Source organism: Asparagus officinalis, chromosome 7, assembly GCF_001876935.1.
Source record: "Asparagus officinalis chromosome 7, Aspof.V1, whole genome shotgun sequence".
Classification (NCBI taxonomy): Eukaryota; Viridiplantae; Streptophyta; class Magnoliopsida; order Asparagales; family Asparagaceae; genus Asparagus; species Asparagus officinalis.
The window spans coordinates 33,780,218-33,808,138 of NC_033800.1; the positions used below are offsets into that span (position 1 = coordinate 33,780,218).

Sequence of the window (27,921 nt, forward strand, 5' to 3'; positions counted from 1 at the left end):
GTCGACCGACGCGGTCGACCGCTGAGCTCGTTTTGAGGCTTCGGTCGACCGCGACGTTATTTCGGTCGACCGTGACTTTTTTTCGGTCGACCGCGACGTTATTTCGGGACGCGTGTTTTGTTCCTGTACGATCCCTGTTTTGGTGTATTTTGATATTCTCACTCCATGTTTGACGAGTCTCAGACTGGGAAATATCTGACATTTGTATTTAGTCCTACTATGTATCCAGGCATGATGGATGACCTGAGGGTACCAATTGTGAATATATACACTGATATGATTATGAAGTGATGTAATTTAGATTTCCACTATGTATCCCAGTGATATTTTCACCAGTTCACAGTCCTCGTGTTGGACTATAATCCATAGAAGTCCTTGTGTTGGACTATAATCCATAGAAGTCCTCGTGTTGGACTATAAATTCATTCCAGTCCTCGTGTTGGACATTTGCCACTTAATCTATGAGTTTGGAAAACTACGACATAAATAGTTCCTGATTTGGACATAGTTCTTAACTCTGCATATGACTTCTTCACAGAAGCTCACAGCATGATGTTGACATGACACTTATGCAAGTAATAATATAACATTCATGTTAGCTATGGTATGGCACTGTAATTTGTTCTGAGATTAGCTGTATTTTCTTGATTTGTTATTTCTGTACTAGAACCTCGGGTTTGGTGTTTAGAGATTTACAATTTGAGATACAAGGTATATACATGAGGGTTTCCTTGTTTGGATTATTTCGCTCGACGTACCTATTCTCGTGTTGTGAATTTCTAAATATTAAAACCCTCCCTCGTAAGATCAAGGATTTTAGATCTATTATATATATTATCTGTATTTTCTTATACAACGAGCCCTTTTCCCTTGGGGTTGGTTGTGATGTTACTCGCTAGCGCTTTGACGCTCGTTGTCCCTCCCCCTTTCAGGTCATGAGCCAGGAGCACGGAGAGCCGCAGGTTGATAGCGGACCACATTAGTGTTCAGCTTTACTTTCTAGTTATGTATTATTTTCTTTGGGCTCCACTATAGTGAGGTTAGACATTTGAGGGTGTTATTCTAGAAGTTGTAAAGGCTGTGAGCCTTATATCCTTATCGTCAGATGTTTGTATTTGAGACTTGATGAGTATTTCAGTTTATCTACTCAGATCTTGACTATGTATTTCTGTATTGTTGGATGATGAGATATTTATGTGACTATTATCATTTCATCAGTATTCCTTGTATTATCTCTTACATGTGTTATACCTACACCAGTTGTTGATTCTACTAGATAGATGTTAATTGTGATGGTGAAACATGTTATTGCACGGTGTGGTGCATAGCAGGTTTGACATTCTTGGTTTCACCTTGGACTGCAGCCTTGTGTGAACCCAGGGGCGTCACACGTAGGCAGTTGCCGAACCTCGTTAAATCTTGGTGTACCTTTTTCTATACTGTGTTTCTGTTGCATTAGGGGTTTCAGCGTTAAATTCCCAACAGTATGAGTGGATAAATACCTGGAGGAGTTTAAGGTCCTTTAATTTTTCTTGATGTCTGATTAATCAGGTTGAAGCATGTCCTTGCACAAGTAACATTTGTTAGAGGGCCAGAAAGAATCTTCCCCGTGTGCCCTTCATGGATCTTCCATGTGTGCCCTTCACATTCAAGTTAGTGATAGATTAAGCAACCTTGTAGAATGCAAATCTAGTTTTAGGATTTTGTTTAACATACCTTGGTGTAGTGAGGTTATCTATTTTTTATAGAGAATTCATGGGAGGGCACATTGGTAATTTGCTCGGGTCAGTGCAGTCGGTCGATCAGATTGCATTTTGCACTCGTCGGCGATCGGTTGAATGAGTTATCTTTGTATTTAATGCGATAGTGACAGAATGGAGGAATTGCGGGTATTGTTGTGGAGTCATTATTGACTTCGGCTCGAGAAGCATAGTGACTCTGGCCATGTATTTAATGCGATAGCGACTAGGCAGTGAAGTATGGATGTTGACTTGCCTTGCATTAAACACGAATGACGTGAGGTGAGGCTGATAGATCATTCCGTTGTTCGAGACATTCTCTAGTGAAGTCCAAGCAGAAGATACCTTTCATCTCGGACTCGAGATCATTTAACAGATCCCCGCTTGAAGACGTCTTTCATCTTGGACTCAAACTGCTAGAGATATCAATGGTGCTGACATCCAAGTCGAACTTTCAGTTTATAGGACTCGTACTGTTAATATGACATGTGGCTAACTCTTAAGAGTTTATTAGAATTGATAATTCTCACGGTACAATAGAAAACTTTACACTTGTTTTGACAACAAACTAAGAAGATAATTGATTTGTAAATTTCAATTGTGTTTTAGAAGAATAAAAGTTACGAAAAACCGTGATGACTAGATGATCTTCTCGTTATGATCATCAATATCTCCACCTGGCAAGATGACTAAAATGCATATGTACAAAGATTCTCGACTTAAATATCTAGTTATCATATTACATTAGGGTCCATCAATTATCGCTAGTACTTATAATAAGTTAATTATAAAAATAACTTACAGAAACAACTTATCTAGGCTACTAAAAATAATAGTTTGGTAACTAAATATCAAAAATTTCTTAAAAAGCAACTAAAGTGTTTGGTAAATCTTTGCTTAATGATCATTAATGAGAGATAAAAAGTATATATAGTATATAAAAACTAGCCCATAATCAACTTAGTTTTCCTTGAAAAAGCATGATTATATTATAGACATATAAGATTAGTCTAAATTGCACGACAGAAGTCACTTATCGATCCTTGCAATAAGTAAACCGAGTAAATAATAAATCAATTTACATAAGCCCGCCTCTGAAGACCCGACTAACCACGCGAAACAAAGCGAAAAGTCAGTGTTGAAGGTTCAAATCTATTTTTACTTGATTCTTTCACCTACTAATAACGAATCGTTCAAATTTTAGTGAAAGCAAGACCAAGTAAAATGTAATAAACCTTAACCCCGTTTCTTTCCTCTTGCGAAATAGTCATAACTCATAAGTTTGAATCAATGAATAAAAGAGATTCTAAAGAATCCACAACAAATTACTACAACGTCCGTAAACAATTAGAAAAAAAGGCCAAATGTGTGAATTTCACACTATCAAATTAATTCACTGATAATTAAAAAAGGGTCAATTACACAGTAAACCCCATGTCCCTTGAGCATTTTGAAACAAAACCACAAAAAAACCCCTAGGAACATTCAAAAACCGCGCTTAAAACCCAGCAACGTTAAAAATCACACTAAACCTCCTAATGAATTTCGCACAAAAAAACCCCTCAAAATTAACACTATTACATCTCACACGGCACATGCAACCCAGATGACTTAAGATACCAACATACCCCATAAATTATTTAAAAAAACTCATTGATGACTATTTTTTGATATTTTCAAATCTAAAAATAGAAATCTCACTTTTTGTCGTCCATTTTACTCTTGCTTGTGCTTAGGTAGCGTCCCGAACCCTAATCGTTTTTTTCATTTGCTAAAATCATAATTCAAAACGTCTTTTTATTTTTTATTATTATTTTTTGAATTTTTCAGGTTATTTGCATAATGCCAAAACTTACCAGGGATTTTTCTGTAATTCCAAAAGTTATGAGAAGTTTGGTGTGATTTTGAAAGCTATTGTTGGCTTAGTGTGATTTTTGAAAGTTCTTAGGGGTTTCAGTGTTATCTTGAAAGATATAGGGTTCATTGCACAACAGTGAAAGTTTATAGGGGGTTTAGTGTAATTTACCCAAAAAATTATTTCACTGATTTTTAAGTTATTTCACTGATTTTTAAGCGGGGCCAGGCAACAAAGAGAGAAACTTTTCTTTTCTTTTTTTCTTTTTTTTTTCCGGGGAGCACAAGGGCACCCAACGGAATCATCGGAATCATCGAAAAGGACCCGTCCCCTGATTCGTCCTCCATTTGAATCCACTTATTACACCCCCCTCCTATTTCTCTCTCTCTCTCTCATGCATTACTGCTCTCAGTAACTTCTCTCTCCTCCCTCTAATGGCGGCCAAAAAGGCCATAGAGTCATTTTCGAAGGCCCTCGTCGACGACGTCCAGCGATGGGCGGAGAAGAAACAGACGGGGGTGAGCCTGAGGTACATGACGGAGTTCGGAGCGAAACCCCCGGAGAAATTCCTCCTGATTTCTTCCCAATTCCTCCACAAAGAGCTCCCCGCTAGAATCGCAAGGAGAGCCGTTGAGCTCGAGAACCTCCCCTTTGGCTTGTCCCAAAAACCCGCCGTCTTAAAGGTTTGAACGCAACTTCCCTAAAATTGGCTTGATTTTGGTCGTGGGTTTTTGATTTTGAGGCGATCGATGCGGGTTTGGCTTTTTTTTATTTTGGTTGTTTTTCTTTAGTTTATTAGCGATCTATTGTACTTTTTGAGTGTTGGGTATTCGTTTTTGTGGAGATCGGTTCAGATTTTGCATGTGGATTCTGGTGATTAGTGGTTTTCAAATTCGAGTTTTGGGTCTTTTTTTAAAAAGATTTTTTTTAAATGCTTTTCTTTTCGTAGAGAGTTTGCTGTTAGGACAAACTCGGAGCCCAATAGAACAAGATCGCAGCAATTATAGTGAAAATAAAGATAAAAAAGATGTACACACAGATTTACGTGTTTCGACACAAAATTACCTACATCCATGAGCAAGGATAGAAGAATTCACTATGAGGAGAAAACTCTGGAGTTACAATCTTTTTTTACAAGAAGATATTCTCTCTCTATTTTCTCTCTCTCACTCTTCTATATGAGGAGTTATTTCTAGGATGAATTTTTCTTTAAGAGTTTGGTGCTTATTTATAGTGTTTGGAAAAATACTATTCACTAATATAATATTATTTATGATGGGACCCGTCACTCTTTTTATTTTCAAACCTCACCTAACTTTAGGCAGCACCCCATGTTTTTCATTTTCTTTCTTTTTTTGCGGCCAAGGAGTCAAGGATTTCGGCTAATAATTTCCCACTTGAAGATTTGATTGTGTAACAATTACATGTGCACACTATTCTTTCTATCTTATCATCTTCATATTGCTCATGTTTTCGACAGACCACAAGAGGATCGACACCAAATAAATTTATCAGTATGGATTGTTTTTATCAAAAAATATGCTAAGTTGTCTTTGATATGAATTTTTTTGCATATCCATTGTTCTTTCTTTCACTTTCTCACGAACGAAGTGATACTGAACTCGAATGTGCTTGGTCTTTGAATGAAAGACTAGATTTCTTGCCAAATGTAAAACACTCTGACTGTCACAAAACAGAGAAATCTTTTTTTGTTCATGATCGAGTTCTTCCAGCATCATCTTCAACCACATCATCTCTTTACTAGCTTGTGTAGCTGCTACAAATTCTGCTTCTGTTGGTGAAGTAGTCACAACTGACTGCAGTTTTGAAACTCAGCTTACAGTTTCGCCAGCAAGTACAAACACATAGCCTATGATCGATTTGCTATTATCACGATCACCTACATAATCAGAATCAACATATCCACTGACAATAAAATCAGATCCCTCATAACATAATGTAACATTTGAGGTTCTCTTAATGTATCTTAGAACCCTCTTTACAACATTCCATTGCTCTCTATCAGGATTTGTCATGTATCGACTAACCACTCCCACTATTTGTGTAATGTTTGATCTTATACAAATCATAGCAAATATTAAGATTTCCACTGGTGATGCATACGGTATTCGAGACATCTTCATCCTCTCTTCTTCACTGTTAGGACTCATACTGGAGGATAACTTAAAATTAACAGGAAGTGAGGTAGAAATTGGCTTACAATCTTGCATGTTAAAGCACCGCAAGATTTTGTTCAAGTAATTCTTCTGAGAAAGTTAAATCTTCCTATTAATTCTGTCTCGATAAATTTGCATCCCTAGAATCTTGTTTGCAGATCCTAAATCCTTCATTTTAAATTTCCTAGCTAATTGAGCCTTTAATTATTTGATATGATCTTTATTGGGAGCCTACAACTAACATATCGTCAACATACAACAATAAGATAACAAAGTTATTTTCACAAAACCTCTTGAAATATGCACAATGGTCTGAATTAAGTCTGTTGTATCCAAGGCTCATGATGAATGAATCAAATCTCTTATACCAATACCTCGACGCCTGCTTTAGATCGTACAGAGATTTGTTCAATCTGCAAATCAAGTTCTCTTTTTCTTTTTTTTCAAAACCTTCTGGTTGGAGCATGTAAATTTCTTCTTCAATATCTCCATGAAAAAATGTTTTCACATCTAGCTGCTGTAGATGTAAGTCAAATATATCGCTCATAGTCAGGACTATTCGGACTGTTATAAGTCGAACTACAGGAAAAAATATTTTATTAAAGTCAATACCTTCTTTCTGAGCATATTATTTTACCACCAATCTAGCACGATATCGCTCTACTTGATCATCACCATTTCGCTTGATTTTGTAAACCTATTTATTGTCAATGGTCTTTCTTCCTTGTGATAGTAACACAAGTACCTAAGTCTTGTTCTTATGGAGAGCTTTAATTTCTTCCTGCATTGTTGTCATCCACAAAGATGCATCTGTGCCATTTATAGCTTCATAAAAAATTGACGGCTCTCCATCCTCCGTTAGAAGATAATATGCAATATTACTCTCCGTAAAATGCTCCAAGTGTTCGGTCGGTGGTCTTCTCTCACGTGTTGACCTTCGAACTTCTGGAGCCTCGGACTCGATCGATTCTTGTACATCATGCTCCGGTGTTGCTTCAAAAGAATTCAGATTATCTTCTACCTGAACAACTACAGTCTTTGAGTCCTTCTTCGAACTGCTTTCTTCCTCTTTACTTTGTAGTTGGTTCTCTACAAAGATAACACATCTACTGATGATAATCTTGTGGGCAGTGGGATCCTACAGGCGATACCCCTTTACTCTAGCAGCATACCCCAAGAATAAACATTTTCTAGATTTTGAATTCAGCTTTGTAATTTTTTGGGCATTGTACATTACGTACACTGAACTTCCAAATATATGGAGGTTAGAATAATCAGATGGCTTGCCAGTTCACATCTTCATCAGCGTCTTCAACTGTATTGCGGTTGATGGAGATCGATTCACCACATAACATACAATTTTTACTGCTTCCATCTAAAAGACTTTGTCCAGATTTGCAGTTGTCAACATAGCTCTTGTTCTTTCCAACAGAGTTCTGTTCATCCGCTCCGCCACTCTATTTTGTTGAGGAGTATAAGCCGTACTGAATTATCTTTTGATGCTTTCGTGCTTGCAGAATGCTAGGAATTCATCGTCTGTGTATTCTCCTTCATATCTGGTCTCAAGCAATTGATCTTCTTCTCAAATTCAAGCTTGACCCGTGCTTTGTAGGTTTTAAAGACTGAGAACACATCCGTCTTTTTCTTGATAGGATACACCCAACATCTCTTAGAGTAGTCATCAATAAAGGATACGAAATATTTCGCTCCTCCTAAGGATGTAATCGGTGCTTGCCATACATCAGAATGAACCAGTTTCAGAATAGTCTTGCTTATAAAACTCAATGTGTTGAACTTTAGCGGATGCTGCTTACTTGTAACACAATGCTCACAGAATGGAAGAGCTACCGAATTAAGTCTAGGAAACAACTTCTGATCGGAGAGAATCTTCAAGCCTTATTCTGACAAGTGGCCTAGTTTGCGATGCCACATCATGGTTTGTTCTTCTCAACGACTGGTTGATGTCACACATGAATCAGCTTTCTACAGGATTTCTCCCGTGAGCATGTATAGATTTGTAGCTATCTTCTTTCTTTTTATAACAACAAGCGCCCCTCTAATAATCTTCATGATCCCGTTTGTTATATTGGTATTACACCCGAGCTTATCTAATTGTCCTAAAGACAATAGATTCTTCTTCAGGCCCTTCACATGTCGCACATCTTGAATAGTACGTATTGTATCATTAAACATTTTATTTTTGGTAGTGTCAATACTAAAAATTTCCAAGGCATGATCATTTTCTATGAATACAGATCCTCCTGAGATAGGTTCATATTTATGGAACCATTCTCTCCGAGAAGTCATGTGCCAGGAGACTGCTGAATGTAGAAGCCAGACATCAGCAAACCTCCTTCTGCCTTCATCAACAGATGTCGCTTCACTGAATAGAATTTCACCATCGTCTGATGTGCTGACAACGCATCCTTGAGATGTTGATGACTCTGAAGACTTTTTATCTCTATTCTTCTTATTGTGTCAACACTTCGATTTGACGTGTCCCTTTTTATCACAGTTGTAGCATTTGATATTCTTCTTACTTCGTGATTTTCATCTACCATGGGTATGACTCCCGCTGGAGCCACTTTCCGTTGATCTTCCTCTAGTCATCGATAAGGCCTCCGTTTGTTGCAAACTTGTCTGCCTGTCTTCCTTGTTCTTACGTCGATTTTCTTCCTTCAGAACAGCGGCTGCAACATCGTTGAAAACTAGATAGTCCGTAAGTACGTTGTTTGTCAGGTTGATGATGAGTTGATCATACGAGTCAGGTAGACTCTGAAGTAGAAGTTCTGCACGTTCATTCGCACCAACTGTATACCCCAACGTTATGAATTGCGAGAACAATGTGTTTAGGGTATTGATGTGATCAGTCATCGATGTAGATTCCGTCATTCTAAGAGTGTAAAGTCTCTTTTTTAAGAAGATTTTATTGTGCATGAATTTCGCCTCATAGCTTTGTTAGAGTATCCCAGATCTCCTTTGCCGTCTTCTTCTCCTCTTTGTTGTCTTCTTCTCCTTTATGCTTGATAGCACACCGTCTGCTAATGCCAGATGAAGATTTACAATAGCATTTTCGTCTATCTCGTTTTACTTCTTATTATCTGTGATGTCGTCCGGCCTTGCATCGATGGCCGCCAAACAATTATCTTTTCTCAAGATAGCCTTTATCTTTAACTTCACAGTGAGAAATTATTCCCGTCGAATTTCTCGATCTTGAACTTTGTCACCATTGCTTCTATTACGAATAGTAACTTCTTACTGTCTCACGTAAACAGTAACTATATTTATGAACAGTAACTGTATCTGTGAATAGTATCGTACTTGTAAATATTATCATATTTATGAACAGTACCGTACTCGTGAATAGTACCCGTCACCTTCAAAGGGTAAATGATAACCTAACTTATTTTCTGATGTGGAGGATCCATCTTTGGTGGCAGCCACAGAGTATACGATAAGTAGATATATACAAGCATTCTAAGTTGGCTCTGATACCACTTGTTGGGACAAACCCGGGGCCTAATAGAACATGATCGCAGTAATAGTAGTGAAAGTAGAGATAAAAAAGATGGACACACAGATTTACGTGGTTCGACACAAAATTGTCTACGTCCACGGGCAAGGATAGAAGAATCCAGATGGACACACAGATTTACGTGGTTCGACACAAAATTGTCTACGTCCACGGGCAAGGATAGAAGAATCCACTATGAGGAGAAAACTCTGGAGTTACAATACAAAATTGTCTACGTCCACGGGCAAGGATAGAAGAATCCACTATGAGGAGAAAACTCTGGAGTTACAATCTCTTTTTACAAGAAGATATTCTTTCTCTCTCTATTTTTTCTCTCTCTCTTCTATATGAGGAGTTGTTTCTAGGATGAATTTTTCCTTAAGAGTTTGGTGCTTATTTATAGTGTTTGGAAAAATACTATTCACTAATATAATATTATTTATGATAGGACCCGTCACTCTTTTTATTTTCAAACCTCACTTAACTTTAGGCAGCAGCCCATGTTTTTCATTTTCTTTCTTTTTTTTTTTGCGGCCGAGGAGTCAAGGATTTCGGCTAACATTTGCTAAAGTAGTGTGTGCATGTTAGGTTTTGACGAAGAAGGCTGTCCTTTTATTTTTAGGTTTTATTTTTATTAATTTAGTTCTTTTCGTTTTCTCTCTGCTTATGATAATTGCATGACATCTCATTTTTTTTTTGGAAACGGAAATTGATGATCAGAACATTATATAATGCATGCCTCTTTTCCCCATCTTTTATGCGTGTTGCAGAAATTTTGGGGAAGAATCTGATAATAGTCAATTTGAGACTACCATCCCAAAATGACTGTGAATATTTATTGTTTCTTTTTGCCTTTTTTGGCTTCATTATGATCAGGCCTATTCTGTTTCTTTTGTACTACTGAGCTTTCTTATTGGATGTAGATTGATGTGAGGCAAACTTGGTAGAGACTGAATATGATCGCTGTTGATAATGTGCAGGAGCGATTTTTAGTGTAAATTTCATGAAAACCCCTGGTAACTAGTTTCATAAAACCCCCTTAACTTTAATTGGTTTCCTACATAACCCCTGAACTTCTTCTTTTCCACTAAACCCATTGAAGATAGTTAACTTTAACCCGCTGAAGCAACACTATCAAATCTAACCTTTCTCATGTCGATCACGTGATGGAAAAGGCTAAACTATCCCTCGTCCTTAAAAAAATAATGGAAACTATAAACAGAACATGTTTGAGGGTTGAGGGGTACTCACGTGCTTGGTCTTTAACATGTTAGATTTGATGGTGTTTCTTTGGAGGGTTAAAGTGAAGAATCTTCAAGGAGTTCGCTGGAATAGAAGAAGCTCAAGAGATTATGTACAAGACCTCTTAAAGTTTGGGGGGTATTGCGATATTAAAATAGGTCAGGGGGTTGTAAGAAAAATGGACAAACTTTTGGAGGGTGGGAAAATAAAAATAGTTAAAGGGGGTTATATAAAATTGGACAAACTTGTTGTCTTTCTTTTCGTTTTTTTTGGGTTTTCTTTTTGGGGGTGAGTGGGCGTGGGGGGCGAGGGTTTCGGGGTTGTGTACCTTACCCTGGGGTGGTGGGTGCCCCCCGGGGGGGGTGGCGGGTGAGGGGTTGGGGTTGTGCACTTTGCCCTAATTTGTCTAGGCTTCTACTTTTTTCTGTTTTTTGAACTATTTGATGTGGAATGTGCAAGCAGTATGTGAAGTTTAGGTAAGGACTTTTGATGAGGACATCCAGGCACGTGCACGGGACTTCTGCCGTGTTTATCAGCGTAGGAGACGACGTATTCCAGCCGCACATCAGATCCCAGGGATATGGTTTTGACAGTTTAGAAATTTCAGTTATTTTTTTAGTTAGTAGTTGAATTCAGATTAGAGTTGTTATTAGTTATTTAGTTGTTATTGGATAAGATTGAGAGAGATTAGATTGAGCTTTTAAATTCTGTAATAATCTCTATATAAACATGATTTGTAATCAGAGTTGGAATCAATGAATATTTTTGAAAGTAATTGCAATTACCTGAGTGATTGAACGTGTGAAACGTGGGTGTGAAACCCCATTGTTTCCTCTTCTGTTCCTTTCAAGCAGCCGCCGCCCCGTCGTCACCCCGAACACCACAGCCCGAACCGACCTCGTCGCCGCCATCATCCACGCGACGAGCAGTTCCAGCAAACGCCGTCCACATCTCCGTCGGTCTCCGAACGAGCCCCGAACCGAATCGACGCCTTCAGCCCCGCCGCTCGACAATCACCGTCGAACTCCCCTTCCGACAGTGCCGCCCTCTACCGCGTCCTAGATCCGCCCAGTCGTCGCCCTATTCGACGAAGACCGCCGCCTTCCTCGCCCTCGAGCCGCCCGCGACCGCGTCTCCTCAGATCAGAGCCGAACCGAACGGGTTTTGGCCTAGGGTTTTGAACAGACCCGCCCCTTTATATATTTGGATCTGGTCTGCTTGGGTTCATTGAGTGGTTTATTTTGGTTCAGTTTTGGTTCAGTTTGGTTCAGTGTGATTTTAAGCTTTGAATCGTGATCCATTAGTGTATGGCTGACCCTGACGCTGAAGACAACGACCTTGTGCTTGATCCAGAGACTGGTATTGTTGATTTGCAGCTTTCCTCGTGGTTCGATTACCGGACGTCCGAGAGTGTTCCTGAATACGTCGAACGCGTGACTCATCAGCTTGTAGACAGTGTGGAGAGCAGTTTGGGCATTAGTTCTTGGCACCGACGTTTTCATCCAGATACGCCGCTTCATCCCAATTATGTAGCTCTTGGAGGAGAACTCCCACCACTCACATTTGGAGTTTTTACACCGCCTCCAGAGGATCCTCCCATCGAACCAGTCCAACCCGACGAAGGTTTAGTTTTCTTACGCCCAAGTATTTTCGGAATTGCTATTGCGTGCATGTTATTCTCAATCTTAGTATCAATTGCGATTATGCTGTATCAGTTTGAATAGTGAGCGAGTGATTCTGTTGCTGAGTATTTTTGCTTATCTAAATATTACAAATTGAACTGTATTAAGAGAACAAATCATTACATTATTTATCAGAATAATTTTACAAAGGTTCAAACTTAGTACATTGCAACTTTTGCTTAAAAACCATCGTTCGCTTCATTTTATTCTTGAGCTTCCTGCCTAGATTGATCGCTGATTTGGTGAAGCATTGCTGTCGCTGATCTTGCACCTGTATTCACATTGTTTTACATCAACTTTTCAGTATGGAGTCATTCTTCTTTCCTCCTGAAAGAATGTTGTAGCTACATATTTAGAAATATTATCATCGCGGTCAAAATAGTTTTTTTTTTGGTTGATAAATTGCGGTCAAAACAGATATGATCATTAACGCGATTTAGTACATGAGAGATTAATTTAATGCATCATGGTGGCCACTTAGCTGCATAACTGAGAACACATATTATGGGACACAGAGGAAAGAATTTCTGATTTGTGCATCCTGGTTTAAACTTTGAATAATTGTTACTGTTGTAGTTCTGCGTACATTATAAGGTTTCTCTATTTATAAGATTGTTCGGTTGTAAATTCTAGTCATGTACTTGTTTCTGATGTGGACATGCTTTCGACTGATGCTTCTGTGCTCATAGAGATGTATTGTGCTTCTCTGTTAATATAACGAGGCGTTTTGCGCTTCCTTACTTAATATAGATTCTCTGATAAAAAAACCTGGTTGTTGGGTTTAGGAGTAATTTTTATATCAATAACTTCGAGTTTAGTAAGTGTTTGTACTGGGTACATAAGTTCTGTTATCTTTGGTTTTCTAGATAAAATGTCGGTGATATGTATATACTGCTCTGGAATTGCGATAATCTCTGCACTATAATTGTTATTTCCAATAGTCATACTGGTGTCTCTTAACTGATACGTATATCCTGCTCTAGAGAAGACTAATTTTGTAGATATTTCCTTCTTAATTTTGTAGATATTTCCGTCTTCTTTTTGCATGGTAATCTATACAGCTTTCTGGCTTCATATTGCATTGATTTTTTTTTTTTGTAATGAACCATTTATCCATGTATTCTTTGTTTGGCATCTTAAATTGGTGACAGGAAAGTTGTCTAAATGATAATGTCTTTTTTTTCCTTTTATAAGGTCAGAGATTGGTATTTGGACTCCTTTCGTGATCTTCGATCCTTCCCAGAGATCAAGGATTCAAGTGATGAGTTAGCATTCACCCAAATGATCAGGATGATCAAAGTGAGGCACAATAATGTGGTACCTGCCATGGCTTTAGGAGTGCAGCAGCTAAAGAAGGACCTCAATCCCAAGGCTGTTTCTAAAGATCTGCAAGAAATCCATCAATTTCTTGATCGCTTTTACATGTCAAGGATTGGAATTCGTATGCTTATAGGTCAGTGAATATTTATTTCTCTCCCTTTTGTTTTTATCTCAGTTTTTTATTTAGAAGGTTTTGATATTCATCCCTTAAATCTGTCATATTTTGAAATTAATCCCTCAAATCAATGATTCTGCTATTAGATTCTTAAGTTACTTGAAATTTGTCCCCCAAATCAGTGAAATTACTATTAGGTCCCTAAATTCATAAATTGTTTTGAAATTAGTCCCTCCAATCAAGAGTCGAAGTAGCACCTAGAGTAATTTGAAACAATTTATGAGAATTGGGGGATCTAATAGCAACTGCATTGCTTTGAGGGACACGTTCAAAATTACTCAAGAATTGGGGGACCTAATAACAATTTCATTGATTTGAGGGCAAAATATGAAAGATTTGAGGGAGTAATATTGAGAAAATCCTTTATTTGATATCTTATATTTTTAAAACCTTCTTTTTTTTGCCAAAACCAATAGTTAGTTTAAATGTGTATCGTGATTTATATAAAAATATTTGGCTTCGAAGTTGTGTTAAGAAGGAATTTATGTGATCAAAATCCAGGACAGCACGTGACTTTGCATGATCCAGACCCAGAACACAGCCTAATAGGTCAAATAAATACTAAAATGTCTCCCATGCATGTGGCCCGGATTGCTAGTGAAGATGCTCGCAATATATGCTTGAGGGAGTATGGGAATGCTCCTGAAGTTAACATCTATGGAGATCTCAATTTTACCTTCGCGTAAGTCCATCACAAATTATAAACATCATTCTGGTGACAGAAATTTCCATCATATGCACATTATCATCAACTTATCACAAGGATTTCCTTGCCTCCTGTACATTCTTCTTTTGTTTATTGGTTAGTTGCGGATACACTTGCTTTACCATCGCCAAATTGCCGATAGACCCCCTGTCCTCCTTTTATTTGCAGAAAGTCCCCATGGATGCTCAACTCGATTGGTTTTATGTTAAGATTGTGCTTCATAAACTAAAACATAGGAGCTTCATAAACTAAAACATAGGAGCTTCATAAACTGGTTGAGAATCCAGGGGTTCTATCTGCAACAATAAAATTTTAGGAGGCCTATCCCCAATTAAACATTGTTTATTTAGTAGGTTTTGCAGAAAATTTACCTTCCCATAAGTCCATCATACATTGTAATCAGAATTATTATTGAAACAAATCTTTATCACCAAGATTTCTGTCTCCTATAACTTCTTCTTTTTGTTTATTTAATAGGTTTCTTGGCTTAGTTTCTATTTTATAGTTCTAATAAAAAAGCTTCTTGCTATGTTACATGCACTATTATTGGAGAATATCTGATATTTGATCAGTAATGATATATGCTGCCTGTTTGTATTTCTTGATAGTAATACATTTGTTACACATGCTTCTATTATTATTAGGTTGAGCATAGATTGAAAGTACACATTAACTGTTCCTTGTTGCTCTACTTGAGTTGATGGCACTGACAAGCATGAAGTCCGTTGGTTATGTACTTTAGGTGATGATGCTACCTCCAATGAGCTGGATTACGCATAAGATGTATTGAACAAATTGTATCATTTGTCTATTTCCTTGTTCGCTGTGTCATACGTATTCATCTCATACATCAAAGAATGGACTTAAAAAATGATTCTCTTGGTAAAGAACATTTTATAAACTGCTGCCTTTTTCATGCCAGAGATATTAAAACAAGTTGTAAAATATCTGATAAATTAGCATCTGTGAGTAATACATGTTTCCTTGATCTGGATCTGATTTTTGATATTAACATCCTCATATCTAAATCAGGTATGTTCCGTCACACTTGCACCTTATGGTATTCGAGTTAGTTAAGAACTCTTTACGTGCGGTTCAAGAACGGTATATGAATCCTGATAAAGATGCTCCTCCTGTCAGAATAATAGTCGCTGATGGAATAGAGGACGTGACCATAAAGGTATGCTTATTGTAGCTGCTTGTGTCAGGAGAATCAATCTGCTTATATTTTCTGCAATCGTGGTATTGTGGTCTAATGTACGTTTGGCTGCATAAATGTGTGTGTTTTGCTATTCCTCCTGATTTTATGGAATTCTGTTATTTTTGTTTTGTCTTCTGTTCTGCACCATCTCATTGGAAGATTTCAAAATGCAAGCTTTTTGCAAGTTTAAGCCATGGATGTCTTTCTTTTCTAAACATAAACAACTTTTCTCATGTGCAATTTTGAGGGTTATAGCTTGCTAGACATTGTCATCATGATACTGCAGCTTGTGAGGCATTTTCCTCTTGTATCATGATTGCGGTCATCTCAATTTTCCGTTTCCATATTTGTCTTGATCTGCAAAATTTCTTTCAACTCTCTTTTTCTCTTTTTCGCGTAACACATCTATCTATTTTTGCTGCTAGCACTGGTTTATGCTGCAGTTCATCTCAGTTCTTGAAGAATTATACACAGAATTTTTTTTTCGCTTTGACCTATCATTTTGGATCACAGATATCAGATGAAGGCGGTGGTATAGCAAGGAGTGGTCTTCCAAAAATCTTCACCTATCTTTATAGTACCGCAAAAAATCCATTAGACGTAGATCTCGGAGTCGATGATGGGGTCACTATGGCTGGATATGGCTATGGGCTTCCAATCAGTCGACTCTATGCTCGATATTTTGGAGGTGATCTGCAAATTATTTCCATGGAAGGCTATGGTATGTCCAATATCTTATATGCTAAGTGCTTATGTGTTTACTTTTTCCTTGCCAATGTCTTCAACAATATATTCCACCAAGACAGTGAAACTTCATCAGTGCAATGTGAAAGCTAACCCTAGACAAAATGACTTCATGAATTGATTTGGATGCCTTCATATGTATTTCAGTTCTAAATAAAAATTTCCTTGTCAAGATGAAAGAGATTGAAGGAAGCAGTAGTTAGGTTGTTTCTCTTCACTACGTTTCAATTTTACAACATAACTTAAGCATGAAATTTATGGTCCACTGTACATTAATTTTGTTGCAAAAGGCAGAACCACTAGGTATAGCATAAGAAGTCTTGAAATAAAAGGATACTTATTGATACAAATTAATATTCTAAGTAGAATGATAGGTGCATGTGTAAGGAGTTATTAATTCATAGTTAAAAGAACTAGCACTCTGGGCAACTAAAACGAACAGGTTGATAAAATGGTATCCTTTTTGTTAATTTGATGTTGGAAAAGAGCTATTGGAGAAAAGGATTGGTGTAGCTGACTGATATAATAGACAGTTTGGGTTCAACTGATTAGAGAAACTGGGTACTGTAAATAAGAAAGAATAGGATAGAAGATTTAGAATGGATGTCCAGACTCTGGAGGAAGGAGAGAAGAAGATATAAAAATAAAATGAAGAACTAATTAATTTAATCTTACATCATTTACAGTATGATCTGTTTAGAAGCAGTTGTGAATCAAGACTTTTTCATTGGTCATGTCATTCATTAACATATCTTTACAATAATATTTTCTTATTTCGTTTTCATGATGTTTGTCCCTCAAAAGATGCGAAACTTGAAATAGCTTCCCCCTCGATATGATATTATCAAACAAGATCCCCAATTTGTTTGAGTTTCACTTGTCAAAGGACACTGTCATTACACCAAAACTCTACAGTTATGCCGAGGGTTGAGGTTGTAGTTTTATAGTCTAACATGCCGCATTAGGTTGAGTGCTATTTTTATTGGCCAAAATTTGGACTTGCGCAGGGGTATTAATCTATCTAAAATCCTCTTTAAATTTATGGTCAGTGGGATTTAAACTTGGATTTTTCTGATATCATGTCAAAGGACATATGCCCCTGCACCAAAATTCTGATATTATGGTAAGGGTTGAGGGTTATAATTTTATTGTCTAACAACACCAAATATGTTCCTCTAGTTACAGTATGTTATGTTCACCTATGATTTAATGGCGGTCATTAACAATTCCGGTTATAGCCTCATCCCTTCAGCACATTTCCCAGGTGTACTGCTGCATGTTGCAGAAAGTGCAGAAGTGGTCCTCCATCATGCCTTCATCTTCATGCACCCCTTTTGTGATTGCCGTCATCATTCTTGGCATGTTGGGAGCCCATTGGATCCAAGGTAGAAGAAGAGAGACTTACTTGAGAGGAGTGAAGGTTGTATGAGTGAAGATTGAAAGAGGAATGAGGTATTTGATGTAGCACTAACCCCAACTCGCAAATCATAAGAATATATCCATGATATAGCACTAACATGCAAAAGATTTGGAATATCTGCATTTTACATGGAGTTATAAGACGAATCAGCTCCATCTTCCTTGACTGATTCATAAAACGGTTGACCGTGATTTTGAGGCCGCAAAACAATGGAATCTCGAGAAACCGACAAAGATCAGTTGCATTATCTTCGGCAAACCCATTGATCCGAATGATTTTGCAAGAGCTTCGAATCAACTGGTCTTTTGCGCGATTCAGACAAGTTTGACCCTCCGGCAGGTTTGACTCTTCCCTTATAGGGTTGAACTGGTCCATGTAGGCGAGGGCCACCTATATGGCTGCATCAACAATGTAGACAGCTAGATGCACCAATTAAGGGAAGTGATAAGATTATAACTAATGGAGGGAGGAGAACTGGTGGTAGGCCTTAGAGATTGATTGAATGCAATTAAGAAAGATGCAATAGTAATTCCCTAAACTGAAGAGAATACATACAACTCATGCATCCAATCCTAAAAATTTGGGATAAATGATTTGTTGTTGTTAACGCCTTTAAAGGCCCGAGGACCTAAGGCCATGAAGGGACTTTTCTTTAAGTCACATTTATAAAGTATCACGGTTATTCTGCAAATGCGGCAGTTTGCATAGGTGCAAGATCATTGACGTTAGTTTATGTTGAATAGAATGCTTAATTTAATTATTGATATATGGTTTTGTTTGTTAAGCGGACTATTATTACTTACACATAGAGTAAGTAAACATTTGTACGTAAAACATCATACATAGAGTATAGTTGCTTCCCATTTTGGGTTCTCATGGTACGGGTGAGACACCTGTCTTACCGGATCAGCAATTTAGGTGGCAAACCATGCACTGCAAATGAGCCAAGCTTGGAGTATGTAAACACATAAATAACATGTGAACCTAACGTCTATCCTATTTCTTGGGAAAGCTTCTTGGCCATTCAATTGGGCAAGCGTAAACTATTGGCAGATTTGAATTTTCTTTTGTTCTATTTGACTGTGTTGCACACAAATCATTGTTTGGGTTTTGTTCTATATGACTGTGTTACACACAAATCATTGTTTGGGTTTAAAAATAAATCACTAGAAGTGCATAGTATTTTTAAAGTATTTTGAGATTACATGGTTTTAACAATTTGTTGTCAAACTTTGGATAAGGAAGTACTTTTCCCATATTATGGAAGATCGTAGATGTAACTATCTGATCTTCTTTAAGCTATGTTCTCTTTATTTTCATCATCAATTCTTGAATGCCACACTCTGGGAAAGAAATTGCCGCCAGAATATTTTGTTTCTGAGCAGTTTCGCATAACCACTTATTTTAAATTATTGGAGATCATTTTCTAAAGAGCCCCGCTATATTGCCTCACAAGTTTTTCTAACAAAATCCTTCCTTCACTATAAGGGTTGCCAAATTGACAATGAAACGGCACTAAACTTGATGCGAAACGATGACAATTGACAAGGGTCTGTCGGAATCAGCGATCTAAATCGAATAACGCACCGTTTCGCCAAAATTCATGATCTTCGATAGGAAATTAAATTCAAACAGTTAATGTGACACATGGATTTAACGAGATTTACGTCAATAATCATGAACAATTCCAATCTCAAACAATATAATCGCAGTATTCATTATCATTGTACCAGTTCCACAATCAATATCAATTTTTCAACAGTCACATGTTCAGTTACCCTCAACTCATAAATACTAATCTAAGCAACGAATATATGATAATAGTTTAGAGACAAGATACTCATGCAATTAACTAACCAAATGGGATAAACAGAAAAATAAAGAAAATGAAACCTTCGTCGGTCTGAACAGACTCGACGTGAGAGACGACGTCGAATTAGCTAATGAGGCGGCAGCGAACTGAGTGACAACGACGGTGACGAATTTGAACAATGACGGTGGCGGCGACTCTGAGCAGCGACTAGAGTGACGACGTCGGCAAGAACGACGGGACGATAGCGATGTGATGATCCGTGGTAAGCGGCTGTGACAGTGGTAGTGTTGCTCTGGAGGGAATTTTGCCAAACAGTTTGTGTACATGAAGGCGACAGTTATTGGGAAGGGAAGCTCGGTGGCGGTGGGAGTAAGGCGGCTGCTTGGGAGGAGATGATGGCACTGGTGGTGCGGCTGTTTGGGAAGAGATGATGGTGCTGGTGGTCAGAGGTGGAGATCAGGGGCGGGCTAGGTGTGGGACTGTTGGTCTGCAGGGAAGAGGATGGTTTGACTGATTGTTGATGTGGGAACGACGAGAGAATGCTTAGCCGCTCGAGGAAGAAGACATAGGGAACGACCTAGGGTTTCACACCCGAGACATAGGGTTTCACACCCAATGTTTCACATCAAAATTTAGCTAATACAATTTTTTATTCAATAATTCATTGTCTTTTAATAGTCTCATACAACCTTATTTATAAAGAAAAACTACATGCACACAACGTGCAATAAAAAAGTAGAAACAAAACAACAATCCCTCAAATCACTCAACTAAATTTCAAAATTAAAAAATTCAAAAATTCAAAATACAAAAATACAAAAATTCAAAATTCAAAATTCAAAATTCAAATTCAAAATTCAAATTCAATTTCAAATTTCAAATTTTAAATTTTAAATTTCAAATTTCAAATTTTAAATTTCAAAAATAAAAAATAAAAGAAAGTCAACTAATCAAATATGGAAATTGCTATTTCTTGTCCTCATCATTCTCCCCGGGTGTGAGAAAACTCAACTCTGTCGAGTTAGTTACAAAAATTTATCATCTTTAATATACTCTGTCTGCATCTTAATTTGTCGTCAGTTACTTTCCTGCATCTCAAATCATTAGCTAGATTGCATTGTAAATTCACCATCTAAAATATTATCAAAATTCATTCTTGTATGGATGAATATATAGAAGTGAGGTAAAGTGAAAGAACTCTCAGAAACAATGGATTAGGGTCAGGCTTATATCAGTGGACTACCAATAACATTGTGAACTGTTTAATTAATCAATATTAAGAATAGAACTATGATCAAATCGATAATATTAATGTTGCCATTAATTATTTTAAGAGTTGAAAAAGTTCATAAATATCATGTCAAACCTTAAATAGTTATAAAGAAACTGTATTGGAGAAGTCCAAACCATCTAAAATATCAACATTAACAGTTTTAATATTATCCTGACTTCATACCATACATTTCAGTTAACAATGTATTTATTCAAATTAGATCACTGATTTCCCAATATATGACCAATGCAATTCAAAAAATAATGTGAATCGACTCAAATGATTATGGTGAAATGCAGACTCGAAATATGCGATCAATGATAGATGTAAACTTAACGAAGTGCTTAACATGTATGACGTCCTCTATCAAAGGGAATGATTAGGTGTTTTTTCGTTAATATAAATAACAACTTTCCTATTCTAGCAGTGATAGTGAAGAACATGCAAACAAATGCGTGAAGGAGGATTGTTTTTGTGCACTTAACATGAGAGAAAAAGGAAATAAAAACACTCGTGCTAAAACTTGTATCCCTAATCACTATATTTTCCCAAAATAGATCAGTGTATGTGTGAGTGACTATCGGGACAATGCATGGGGCTTTGACATCTAATATGGTAGTTATTTCACGATGCTTAATTTGGGATTCAACTTCCATACAGATATCTGAGTGACTCACTTTAGGAACCGAATCAGGAACGTGTTGGGTGTCATGTTGGTCCAAGAGGACTTCGTGGGGAATATCAACAACGTTTTCAGTCACTGAAGTGAATTCAGGAGGAGTTGGAGTTTTAATTTTAGAAACAGCTTCAGGGACAACATCAGTGAACTCCGTGATCAAAGGGATAGCTTAGGAAATAATCGGAGTGTTGTCATTGCATGAAACTTCAGTTAACTCCACAATTACAGGGGTAGTTTCAGAAGGAACGAAAGTGCATGGTTCTTTGATTATACTATCCTGAATTTTCTTATCAGAGTTAGATTCTGTCAAATCTACGGCCTGATTAACGGTTTCCTCAATAATAGATTTTGATTCCGTTATAGACGGCTTATTAATTCTAACTCTGAACGGAGTTGTGCAAACGAAAGCAACGTGCCCATATAATTGATAATTATAACACTGAACTATTGGGCTAAGTTTGGAGAGAGATCTCTCTGATTTCTGGCCCTTGGGATCGACTCTAGACTAGGAAGAACTAGGGTTAGATCGACTCAGAGGCTGACTAGAGGTATTGGCATGGGAAGACTGGGAGGAAAGTGTTCGAAAATCCTGCGCCCAATGAGATTGGTGGAATTTGGCTTCATCTAAATCTTAAACTAAGGCGTAAGCTCTCTCAAGGTGTTTACTCCTCTAGCAAAAAGTTCGGTTTGGAGGTCACTTCTCAATCCAGCTCTAAACTTTGATAAAACTTTCATTGGTACCTCTTGCTCTATGGTGCTGCATCGAGTAAACAATTCGTCAAATTGAGCAACGTATTCTTTTACGGATTTAGTTCCCTGAGTAAGACGATGTCTCTTGTCTAGCAATCTATGATAAAACGATGACGGGAGATATTTCCGTTTCAGTTCGTCGGTCATTTCTCGCCAAGTAAAAATTAGTAACTCACCTCTAATATGTCTTAACATTTCGAGGTTGGGCTAATATTGGTAGGCGGGTCCGATGAGCTTCATTGCGGCAAACTTGACTTTGCGGGTTTTCGTCAAAGGATAACAGTCAAAGTATCGATCCATGTTCTTCAACTAATCCAAGAAAGCTTCTGGATCGAGCCTACCATCAAAGGTTAGTGGATCATGCACGGGTTGAAGTGGGGGTCGATGAACGATGTACCCATGACCATTCCCTTGACCTTGCGGTGGCGGAGTTGTAACACGCGCTTCTGCGAGCCTAGCAAGCCTTTCATTTGTATCGTCACATTGTGCTGCTAGTTCAACGAATTTCTTAAGAGTTCGGACTCTATATTGCCTGACATGCTTGACTCACTAGTTGACTCACTTGACTCTCCTAATCGATAGGGTAGACCTGTGCGAGTGGACATGTACTAACTAGATGAGATGAATGGTGTGCACAAACCGCTAAATGAGATGAATGAGGTTTTTTTTTAAAATCAAATAAAAAACTCAAGAGAGCGTTTGGCAACCGTGGCGTTTTTACCGTTTCTGTTTTTTTTTCAACAAAAACAAAGAAATGTGTTTGGCAATCAGGACGTTTTTTGACTTGTCCCTTTACAAAATCTAAAAATTAAACACTTTTCTCAAAACATCAAAAATGGTGTATTCAAGATCCTAGTTTTTTCATCTAAGCCGTAGACCCGCTCGGTGTCGCTCATGCCGCCACCGTCCTTCGCCGCCGCCGCCCGCTCGCCCTTTGACCTGCGTCACCCCGCAGCCACCGATCGCCCAACGACCGTCGTCCCGTCTTGCCGTCGCTGCCGCAGCGTCTGCTGACCCGTACGGCTACTCCCGCACTGTCGTCGCTGCCTGTTCTCGCAATACCAGCACTGTCGCCCGCACTCGTCCAGCTAATCTCCAGCCACCCTTCCACCTCCCCGTCGCCCAACCGCTGACATCGCTGCAACCGCCACACGAGTCCGCTCGCTCGCCGGCCAGTGCCTGCCACCTACGCTGCCGTGCGCCACCAGTAGACGGTACCACACCGTCGTCCGCCGCCGAGCCACTCTCTACCTGGTCCGCCACACACACACGCCACCCATTCGCTACCGCCGGCCACCCCCACAGTCATCCGCCTGGTCGGCGACCATACGGGCCCAACGCCGCGCCCGTCGCGCCACCACCCGCCCCGCCTCGTGCCGCCCGTCCTACCCGTCGTTACCGTATCGTCAATCGCCCACTCCGCCCGTGCGCCTGGCCACTCGGCCATGCCGACCGACGCTACGCGCCAACGCCGCCATAATTATCAATTTTCAAACTAGTTTGACCAAAATAGTGTTTTCAAAACACATTTGAAAAAGAAACACTATAGCATGGTGTTTTTTACAAAAACACAACAAAAAAACACATTGATTACCAAACACACCCTCAACTAATCTAAAAAAATAAAAATTTCCTACCCTAGAACCATGCTCTGATACAAAAAATAATGCGAAACGATGACAAGGGGTCTGTCAGAATTAGCGATCTAAATCGAATAACGCACCGTTTCGCCAAAATTCATAATCTTCGGTAGGAAATTAAATTCAAACAGTTAATGTGACACATGAATTTAACGAGATTTGTGTCAATAATCATGAACAATTCTAATCTCAAACAATATAATCGTAATATTCATTATCATTGTACCAGTTCCACAATCAATATTAATTTTTCAACAGTCACATGTTCAGTTATCCTCAACTCATAAATATTAATCTAAGCAGCGAATATATGATAATAGTTTAGAGACAAGATACTCATGCAATTAACTAATCAAATAAGATAAACATAAAAATAAAGAAAGCGAAACCTTCGTCGGTCTGAACAGACTCGATGTGAGAGACGATGTCGAATTCGCTAACGACGCGGTGGCGAACTAAGTGACGGCGACGGCGACGAATCTGCAAGGACGACGGAATGATAGCGATATGATGATCCGTGGTAAGCGGTTGTGGCAATGGTAGTGTTGTTCTGGTGGAGAATTTTGTCAAATATTTCTTATACATGAAGGCGACAGTTGCTGAGAAGGGAGACTCGGTGGCGATGGGAGTAGGACGGCTGCCTGGGAGGAGATGATGGCACTAGTGGTGCGGCTGTTTGGGAAGAGATGATGGTGCTGGTGGTCGGAGGTGGAGATCAGGGGCGGGCTGGGTGTGGGACTAGTGGTCTGCAGGGAAGAGGAGAGTTTGACTGATTGTTGACGTGGGGAAGACGAGGGAATGCTTGGCGGCTGGAGGAAGAAGACACAAGGAACGACCTAGGGTTTCTTACCCAAGGTTTCACACCAAATTTTAGCTAATGTAATTTTTCATTCAATAATTCATTGTCTTTCAATATTCTCATACAACATTATTTATAAAGAAAAACTACATGCACACAACGTGCAATAAAAAAATAGAAATAAAACAACAATCCCTCACTCAACTAAATTTCAAAATTCAAAATTCAAAAATTCAAAATACAAAATTTCAAATTTCAAATTTCAAATTTCAAATTTCAAATTTCAAAAATAAAAAATAAAAGAAAGTCAACTAATCAAATATAGAAATTGTCATTTCTTATCCTCATCAAAACTGCTCTAAGAAAAGCTTTTCCTTAATGCAGAAGGGGCCACTTTTTAGATTCCTGAGGTAATTGATGTTGGAAATGATACCATACTAATGTTTGGCCTGATGTGTGAAGTTTTTGACCCGATGGGGATTGGGTATGAGGATGGCAGTGAACTGCATGATAGTTTGGTGCTGTTGGATGGAAAAGAAAGGATCTTGGAGTGTTTTTGGGTTGTTCTGGGTTCGATGGTTGTTCTGGATGCAGAACAAAGAAAGGAGACGGGAGAAGTAGCTGGCTGGCTGCTGTTCGGGTTTTGCTGCAGTCAAATAGAGAAAGACAAGGGATTTTTGGTGGCTGGCGGCAGCAGCAGAAAGAGCGAAGTCCCATGCAACAAATGAATTTTCATACAAAATCAAATCATTTTCTTAAAAAACTGAATCTTACAATATATAAAGTCTACGGCTACAGACTTAAATTTAGATCTTAATGTAAATTAAAATAGAAGTAAGTGATCACTTCAATCTTAAATTCAAATTAAATATTTACTCTTAAATTGAAATCAAATGTCTAATCTTAAATTCAAATCAAATTTCCAATCTATACTCAAAATTGTATATCTAATTCCAAAAGTAATTATCTGGTTCTGATCTAATGAATTAGAACTCTTCCAATGAGATAAAATTTTGATTTTTTTTCTATAACTGCCCAAAATTTTCCTGCATCACACACACACACGCGCATCGCAGTCCCTGGGAGCTTTCTACCAATCAATGTCAATCGCCCTCTGCATTTGCAAAGTATAACCCCCACCGTTATGTGACTACAGAATCACTTTTTCGTTATTCTTAGCCTTATCCAGGCTATTTATTGATCAGCAATTCTTTTATTGTCTACTCATATTCCTATATGATGAGGAAAGATTAAAGCCTGGTATAAGCGGGGTTTGAACCTCAGGCTTGTTGCAGCATCGTAAGAGGCTTTATCTCACTGTTATAGTGGCATTAATATTAGCAAAGCGTTCATAGACTAGCAATCATATCTTGACAACTGTTGATGTCATTTTGGATGCATGAAGGACCGCTAGGGTTTATGTGCAACTTAGTTCCCTATAATGGCTTCCTTCTACTATCGGCTGAACCTGATACATGCTGCATCTTTACAATGATGGCATGAGAAGGCACATTTCAGTTGATCACTTCTGGCTACTTTTAGGGATTTTAATTAGAACTCCTTTACTATCACCCAATTACGGATAGGCCCCCCTTTAGTTCTGTTGGTGCAGATGAACCCCCTCTACTACTTGGCCAAGTGCAGATAGACCCCTGGGTGAATTTTTTTGACCACTTAAGAGTCAACAAGGTTCACTCAATGGGTCTAACCGCACCAAAGAACTACAAGGGGCCTATCCACAATTGGGCTATAGTACAGGGGGTCTATGTGCAATAACCCTTTAGTACTTTTTGATTATTACTCAGTGGACTTAGATCTTTCATTACCTATGAAAAGAATATCAAATCAAGGTAAATCTAGCAACATGGACAGTGGACTATTTCTGAACTGACGTTAATTCAGAGAGGAAATGGCACTATGCAAGTCTGCATAGAATTTCTCCTTACCTTATTACAGAAAGTAAGGCTGCTAGGGCCTCAAGTTGATCTATGATTCAATGTATTATACGCAGCTGCCAATTGAAAATTGCTAGTTCATCATTTAGTGTTGAGATTTCATTTTTGTTCATTCCTTGTTCTGTTTGGTTTAAATAAAAAGCACTAGCCCTGGCTTTGCTGTTTGGATTTTTAATCATGTATATGCTCACATTCTTATTTTGCTATTTATAGGAACTGATGCTTACCTTCATTTATCTCGGCTTGGCGATTCACAAGAACCCCTGCCATGATGCTTTGCAAGATCGTTCTTTGCTTCTATTTGAAGTTCAATCATTTGTACATTTGTACATCGCCCAGCTGACCTGACTGCTGATTCTTCTTTTAATCCAGACATATCAGATGCATCATCTACATCCCGACTGGGGAAATGTGCATTGCATACTTCAGTATTTTTCTCTGTTCTTCCTTTGAGGATGAATGTGTTCAAGTTCTGATATTCTGTTTAGATTCTGAGGAGAGTGGAGTAGAAAGAAGTGGGATTTAGATCCTCTCCAATTATGTGGTAATTGAAGACGGTCCAATTCTCTCAATCCTTACCGCCTATCTCAATTCCAATTATCTCCAATGATATGTACATACTCATATTGCAGTTGAAAAACCATCGGTCTCTATCAATTAGCTACATCTGGTTCGAGTTTCTAAATGTAATGTGTAGAGAGCAAGTTTTAGCTGATGCTTAATGCCAAGGTGAGATGTATGTGATGTGCTCATCCCCTCTGTATCAGTCTCTTTTGAACTTTCTGCTGAAGTTTCTTGTTGTCTGAGCTGTTATCGTTGCTATTTGAATTTGCACATACCTCGGAAAGCCGAGATCAATGCAATCTATAAAAAATTTGCAGCATTTGGAATTGACTCACATGTAAGGCTGTGTTATAAATTGAAGATGTTGTCTGAAGCCCTAGCAAACTTTATCTCCAATATTCAGACCATCTAACCCCCCAACCCTCCCTCCTTAAAAAAAACCGAGGTTGAGCGTTATTTTATATTTTAACACTAACCAACAACTTTCTCGTCAACCTTTTTTTTCAATTAGAACCCGAAAATACCCTTAAAAAACTCAAATTCAAGACACTGGACTCACTTAGTTAATGTTTAAGTTTAGATATGATACAAGTCACCTACCTCAAACACACATTTTTAAAGGTTACTAGGTTTTATGCACATGCAATGCACGTGGTTAAATATCATGATTAAA

At 38.2% G+C, this 27,921-nt stretch overlaps 1 protein-coding gene across 1 annotated transcript; it reads left to right on the top strand.

Moving 5' to 3' along the window:
- LOC109848819 (pyruvate dehydrogenase (acetyl-transferring) kinase, mitochondrial-like) lies at positions 3,876–27,567 on the top strand. The gene is made up of 6 exons (XM_020418503.1): positions 3,876–4,277; positions 13,404–13,662; positions 14,206–14,386; positions 15,443–15,590; positions 16,125–16,332; positions 26,898–27,567. Exons 1-6 carry the CDS (start codon positions 4,029–4,031, stop codon positions 26,954–26,956), a joined length of 1,104 nt encoding a protein of 367 aa, XP_020274092.1. The 5' UTR covers positions 3,876–4,028; the 3' UTR covers positions 26,957–27,567.